General features: G+C 35.1%; 1 protein-coding gene across 1 annotated transcript; it reads right to left on the bottom strand.

Annotated features, from left to right (window-relative positions):
- Window positions 1-4,033: 4,033 nt before the first annotated feature.
- On the bottom strand, window positions 4,034-6,301 carry LOC106402020 (heavy metal-associated isoprenylated plant protein 32). Its single transcript, XM_013842652.3, has 4 exons — window positions 6,069-6,301; window positions 5,804-5,953; window positions 5,638-5,713; window positions 4,034-5,507 (listed from the first exon to the last, which is right to left on the bottom strand). Exons 2-4 carry the CDS (start codon window positions 5,831-5,833, stop codon window positions 4,180-4,182), a joined length of 1,434 nt encoding a protein of 477 aa, XP_013698106.2. The 5' UTR covers window positions 5,834-5,953; window positions 6,069-6,301; the 3' UTR covers window positions 4,034-4,179.
- Window positions 6,302-7,486: the final 1,185 nt, after the last annotated feature.

Genomic DNA, 7,486 nt, shown 5'->3' with positions numbered 1-7,486 from the left:
GTCCAATCATGCGACAATGCAGCTGACCTCTTCACAAAATCACTTCCGACTTCGATATTCAGAAAACATGTTCGTAACATTGGAATGCGTCATCAGAAGGATCTATGACTGCTCATTCGAGGGGGAGCTTACGTAGTTGTACTCTTTTTACCTTACTATGGTTTTTCCCATTGGGTTTTCCTAGAAAGGTTTTTAACGAGGCAACAAAGACGTTAAGCGAGAGCGGAGAGTGACACCGGTCCCCAAGGGGGAGTGTTATGAAAGTCAGACATTTCCAACGCCGAAAATGTTGAAATAATTAAAGATGTGGGTCTCACTGTCACTATTTGCACAGTAATTTTTCTTCTATAAATACGGAGTTTTCGATCATTTGTAAAAACACGATTACACCATCCCTTCTCCTTTAATAACACATCCTCTCTTCTTATCAGTGTTATCTTCTTCGTACGGATATAAAATTTTGTCCTTATTTAAATTTCTGCGATATAATAAAATTTCGGTTCTTTTATAACAGTTATACATTAATGGACGCATTACTGAGTCAATCATACACATTACAACAACAAAGTCTTTTGGATCATAAAATAATAGGTTTAATACAATGGTAAGATACATAATAATTGACGCATGAACATATAATGTATTATTTAATGCAGAACGAGCATAATGTTGATCATTATCCCAAAATGTGCCACATTTTGAGTTGCTAAACAAATATTATTTATATGCTTTACATAAATCAATATTGACCCAACAAAAAATCTCACTTCCTATCATTATTAAACTCATGTTCTTTCTAAATCCTACTTTTATATATGTTTTACTTGCGCCGGTGACCGCGTTCGTGTCCTTCTGTTCACTCTCGCTCAAATTTCGTTATAAGGAGTCTAAACTTTAGTGGATATATACAAACGAAAAATGATATTAGCACCCACACCCTTAACTTTTCGGCCGTTACTAATTAGCTTGTATATTGAATTTCTTTGTGTCTACATATAAAAACGTGTACGAGCTTATATGCGTAGATTCTTCTTGAATACACCCACATTCTTCTTGGATTTTAGTGTCGGTGTCCATTTGCAATTTGCATAATCAAGTGAACAGCAAAACCCATAACAAGGTATTTTAAGAGCACCTCCTTGGAACGGTGTTCTACCCATTGAAATTCTAAATTTGTATATATTATATATGTGTATATAGTTGTAGAGTACATTATTTGTTTTAAGAGATTTTAGAACTTCAATGAATAGAATCCCACATATACAATATATACATATAATATATGTAAATTTAGAACTCCACAACTACATACACATATACAATATATACATATAATATATGCAAATTTAGAATTCCAATGGGTAGAACCCCATTGGAGTTGCTCTATGTTTAGCCAGTAAAGCCTTTAATAAATGAATATTGTTGAATTTCGACAAAAAAAAAAAAAGAATATTGTTGAATTTCCTATTACTTCGTTAATGAGGATTATTAGGTAGAGGAGATTAGTTAACATGCATGTGAGAAAGCGTGTGGCTCAATTATTGATTTGTCATCAAGGTTAAGTTTAGGCAGTAAAGCCTTAAAGTGGTCTTTGCTCGCTTCTGATGCTACCTTCACATGAGCAATTCAATCTTAATTTTCATCAACTTTGATGTTAATCAAGTTCACGAACTAAGGATTTATACATATATCAGCTTGGGAATAAATTGAGGAATATGGACAAACACAGTGAATGTCAAGCAAAAGAAGGCAAGAGGAGAGATAGTAAGATTTTCAAATTTGGACCAGTAACTTACTTTTGTAAAGCATCTTTCTATATAACTTTTTATATTCCTTAAATAGTGATTGATATTCAAAACGCATCTTTTTAAAAACTTTGTCAACGTGATGAATTTAGGATTTATCAACAAAATGGAATTTGTATATGACGCTGTGTAATGATTGAAGATGGTGAAAATGGATAAATCAGGTGCTCGACAATTATTAAAACAAAACTAGTTGAGCCTGGTTCTAATCATTGTTTAGTTTTGAAACTTAGTGCTAATCGAACGGCTGAGATTCAGAGTTTACATGCTTAAACATGCGGATGATTAACAAGTCACTCACGCTGCTGAGTTGACAACACATTAATGATATTATCGGCTAAATATTTCAGTGAGATGTCGATAACAAAAGGAGGAAAGTAAATAAATAATTAAAAGGTGTAATTGCTTTGATCAAAAAAGGTGTAATTGCTTTGATAAAAAAAAGGTGTAATTTCAAACTATTGGCCCAAAAGAGGAAAAGGAGAAAATGATGGGTGGTTTTGTCAAATACATGTACAGGGTTATGATTAAGAAACAAGAGTAACCGAGGCTGGGGGATAGAATTAGAGCTGAAACCAAACAACGGATGAACAAATGTCGAATCTCGAGCTGCTCGCACACTTTGTCGCTCACTTTTATTACTTGTCTTCACTTTTCAACTCTAAAAGCTCAATTTCGGGGGATCTAATCAATGCAGAGTACTGGAAAAGTATAGGATACCCTGAACACACTTTACTATACAATATACAATACAAAAGAAGTATTTAAAGAAATTTCAGTAGTTTTTGTAAAGGTAACAAGACAACCTTGTAAGAAAAGAAAACATTCAAGTTTAAAAGTTACATCTGATCATATAAATGTTTTTTCATTTCCATGTATTTTTATATTTTTTCTTATTTTTGGAAACATAAATTTCAATATAAGAAAAATACATCCAGGAAAATATATCTATATAGTGTATTTATTGGATCAAATCACTAGTAGTTTTTCATATATTCCCAGTATAGTTTAAAAAATCACTTCAATTTGCTTTTGTCGGTATATGTATTTCATGTTTGATACATCATCTGCGTGTATGTATTTCTTATATCAGCATGAGAAAATAGATCTATACAAGATAAAAAAGTATGTCAGCCAAAAAGAAAAAATGTAAGCGTAATAAGCAGCAGCCAAAAAGAAAAAAATGTAAGCGTAATAAGCAGAATCTAAGGCGAATCCAAATAAAAAATCTGCATCAGTAAGTTTGTGTGTTATGTAAACGAAGCATAGCGAAGATAAGACGTACGCACTTCTGAACAACTCTACTGACGCTACACTTAGCTGCCACATAGCCTTTCATTTAACTCCTTCAACTGTTCTCTAGGCGGGCCCCATTATCATCAATGTGACATCATGCATGATATATAATCATCATCATGATCATGCATGCATGATGATGATGGTATCTCTCTTCATCTCCTATGTTTAGTCTTGGAAGAAAGTTTGAATACTTAACTAGTAAAGATTGAAGACTATCACTCCACATAACGCATAATTTTTAATATTTTGTGGAGTAAAGTAATGATTGTTATTGATTTGGTTTCTCTATAGTGATCGATAAGCTAACCAATAACCACACCGCCCAATAGTGTACCGTGACTAACAACGGTTACGTCGGACGTGAACTTGTGATAGAGATTGATGACCAGTTTTTATGTACTAGGTAGACAAATGTAACGTGATCACGACTCAGTTCTTATTATTATTATTCACAAAATTAGTTATACGTCGTTGTAGTCAGATTATTATTTACCTTGTTTTTCTTCTTTAAAGAGTATTCTTTTTTTTCCAGTAACAAAAAAAAAAAGAGTTTTCCTTTTTAACTTTCCAGTTAGAAATGCAACCAATAGGCTGACTTTTCCTCATCACTTTCTTTTTTTACCTTAAACTAATTCGTCTATTTAATTCAGAACTAATTAATAATAACAACAAGAAATTAAAGCAAGATCCATATATAGTGGAGGAAAAGGATCTTTATTATGTAGTCCGTGGGACACAACTCCAATTCCATTATGACTCCGTATCTTCTTATTTTATACGACTTTTGTCAAATATAAAAATATGTTAACAAATACCAAACGTATGAATATTCATATCTAATCATGAACCAAATCTGCTCATCGCAATTCCGTGTGTTCGTTATTTTATTGATCAGCAAATAAAAAGTCACCATGAAAGGAGAAAACAACTTCAATATAACTTGATCATATATTATAATTCTACAAAACTATCACAAACTTGGAAAACACAAACAACCTAAAAGAGAACTTAGGATTTGATCCGTTGAAGACAAAAGAAAGGATACACAAGTTTTATTTCTGGATAATTTTTAATCTCACATAATATCGCAGCTTGACGTGTTCTCATCGCTAAAGACATGAGAGTACTGATCATTCCCATGAGGTGGATATGGATACGGGTACGGATACGGGTTTGGATATTGGTGCGGCGGGTGCGGTGGCATGTAGTTAACTGCCGGTGGCGGCCTTGCGTACATCATTGGTTGGAACCGCTCGTTTCCCATGGCACGTTGCTGGTTCATAACCGCTGCTAAATACTGTTGCTGTTGTTGCTGTTGCTGCATTTGCATAGGGTCTGGCCCGGCTCCTTGGAAATAACCAGGTGGTACGCCACCGCCTGGACCGGTTGCCGGTAATCCTTGAACCGCCGGAATATTACCCATCGGACCACCCATACCCATTGGACCGCCCATTGGCATGCTCATGTTTTGTGGTCCTCCGCCTCCCATGGGACGGAAACCGGCTGGCAGTCCTCCCGCCATGGGTCCACCACCTCCACCTCCACCTCCGCCGCCATTACCCTTCTTTCCGGCGTTTGGACCACCGCCATTTTTACCATCTTGTGGATGTCCACCGCCACCACCACCGTTTTTACCACCGTTCTTGCCTCCGCCCTGGTTTTGATTCCCACCGCCACCAGGAGCACCTTTTCCACCGCCACTGCCTCCGGGACCACCTTTACCACCGCCGCCGCCGCCGTTTCCACCGCCGGGACCACCTTTACCGCCAAGATTAGCGTTCTTCTGAGCGTTCATCATCATCTGCTGAGCGTTAGGCATCATCATGTTAGGCTTCATCTTATTAGACGGAGGAGGGAGATCACCAAACTCGTCGTCATCAAACTCGTCGTCATCGTCAGTGAACTCATCATCAAACTCGTCGTCATCAGTGAAGTCATCATCATCATCATCCTCAGGAACATCAAACTTCACTCCTTTCTGGTTCTTGTTCGGAGGAGGAGCAGCGCCCTTGGAATCCTTCAACTGTGGAGGAAGCTTCAGATCTTGAAACCCTTTCATCTTCTGGATCTGTTGAAGCTGCTGAATCTGTTGTGGATTCAGTTGCTGTCCCATCTTCGGCGCATTACTGTTACCTCCGCCTCCTCCTCCACCGCCACCGCCGTTCTTTGGACCTTTATTGTTGTTGTTATTGTTCTTTCCACCGACACCTTTTCCATTGTCTATCTGCATCCCTTTCATCTGATTGGCCAACTGATTCTGATTGTTGTTGTTACCCTTTGGAGCTCCCCAGACTTCGGCATGTTTACCAGATTTTGCAAGCTTTTTGATGAGAACTGAAGGATCTACGTTCCCGGAGACAGTCACTTTCCCTTGGTCTGAATCAATCTTGGTCGTGAAAACACCTGAGTTTTTTTTTTTGTTTCAGACAAAACACAAAATGAGTTTCAAAGACTTTTGGTCAACAATCTTGACAAAAATCTAAAGAAAGTCAAACGAGATTTTTTTAGTTTGATTATTTTTTGTTTCTTTTACCTTCGATTTTCTGCAAGATTTTCTTGACTTTCTGCTTACATCCATCACAGTGTATGTTCACTTTAAGAACACAAGTCTACAAATAAAAATTCACAGATTCATGAGAAGATTATTTTGTTAGAAAAAAATAATATTCGGAAGGAATCAAAGAATCGGTTAAACGAACCTGGATCTTCATAAACTCTTCTTTACTCATTTTTTCCTCAACAGTATGGTGAAATAAAAAAAGATTAGTGTACTGATGAAACTCAAATCTCTTTCTCTCTCTTTATTACCAGATCTGAGAAGACTACTCCTTGTACTTCCAAACTAAAATCTGGACAACATAAAAACCAAGAAAATGTTATTTTAGCACATTCAAGGACACAATAAGGGAACACATCACTGCATATACAAAAATATTCAGATTATGTGACATCTGAGGAAGATACCTTTCCTTGAAACAAGAAAGAAACAGAGAGCGCGAGAAATGCGAGAAGAACTTGAAAGAAGGAAGAAAATTTTAGACTTTGCAGCAAGTTGGTGAACATTAACTTCTCCACTTCATCTTTTTCAGAGTCAGAGAGAGAGAGAGTGGAGCAAAGTCTGCTTCGGTTTAATAGAAGAAAGAAGTGAACAATAGTATAATATTATCTTATGTATTTTGTTAGCTTAAGCTTAGACAAAAAAAAAATATTTCACGCAATTCTTTCTATTAAATAAGAGAAAATTCAATTTTTTTTATTAAATTAACTTTATATGTAATAGTCATGTACAGACAATAATATTTCCTAAATCTTAAGCAAACTAGACATGTGTATATTTTCTAATTTTCTAATTTTTATATATATATAATCACAACTATAGGTTGGAAAACCTAAAAAACGAATGACAAGATAGAAAATTAGTTAAACTATACCAAACACAACAAATATCCGCAATTATTCTGGTAATTAGTATAAGCTGAATACATTATAAAATATTACTTGTAACGAAAAAACAACCTTGTATGAAATTAAGTGTTAAATAGAAGTCTACATTGAAAAACAAATTTGGTTATAATATAAGAATAGAAAACGGAGAGTGGGTCTGGGTTTATGATGAAGGCCTCGTATTTCATATACTATTGTAGACATAATCACGTTTTCTGCCAGATCTCAATAGGTTTCTCTTATTTTAAAGTGTACATCTCAGTTACTTTTTGATATAACATTCATTATTCTAGCTACGATATACATTTTTATTTTCAGATACTTTTCTTCGACGCATTTACCACTATCATTGCTCCTCGTTGTTGTTAAAGGCTAAACATAACATGAAACACAACTCTCTTGCCTATCTTTTCTTTCCTTTTGGCTTATAATAATACTATCTTTAAGAATTCACATTTTTCATATAGATGAGCATTTAAAGTGACCTAAAATAAAGTTGATCGTCTAAAAAATATAATGATTTTTCCTTTGGTAAAAAGAATGGAATGGTTTTCTCGGTGAAATATACTTGTATTTATTTGATTTTATTACTATCACGTTTTTGACTAAATCTGATCAAATAATATAAAATTTTAAGATTAGGATCTCTAACCCTTGTTTGATATGATGGTTCTTCAATTATTGATAGCAAAAAATTAAACTATAAGAAGCATAATATGCACATTCGGAAAGTTCCAAAAAAACATTGGGTTAAAAAAACTGGCATGTTGAGATTAATAATTGGTTTTTGTCGTTTGAAGTTTTGCCTAATCTAAATAGCTGTTGATCACATGAGTGTCTCTGCACATGACATGGCTCTTCTTCTTCTTATTCACAAAATGACATTATATTCTCTTGAAGCTTTTGTCCGATTCTCTTCTCGTGCTACAATCTTTTCC

This window comes from Brassica napus, chromosome C5 (genome assembly GCF_020379485.1).
Source record: "Brassica napus cultivar Da-Ae chromosome C5, Da-Ae, whole genome shotgun sequence".
NCBI classification, from domain to species: Eukaryota; Viridiplantae; Streptophyta; class Magnoliopsida; order Brassicales; family Brassicaceae; genus Brassica; species Brassica napus.
This window is presented reverse-complemented; position numbering and strand designations above follow the sequence as displayed.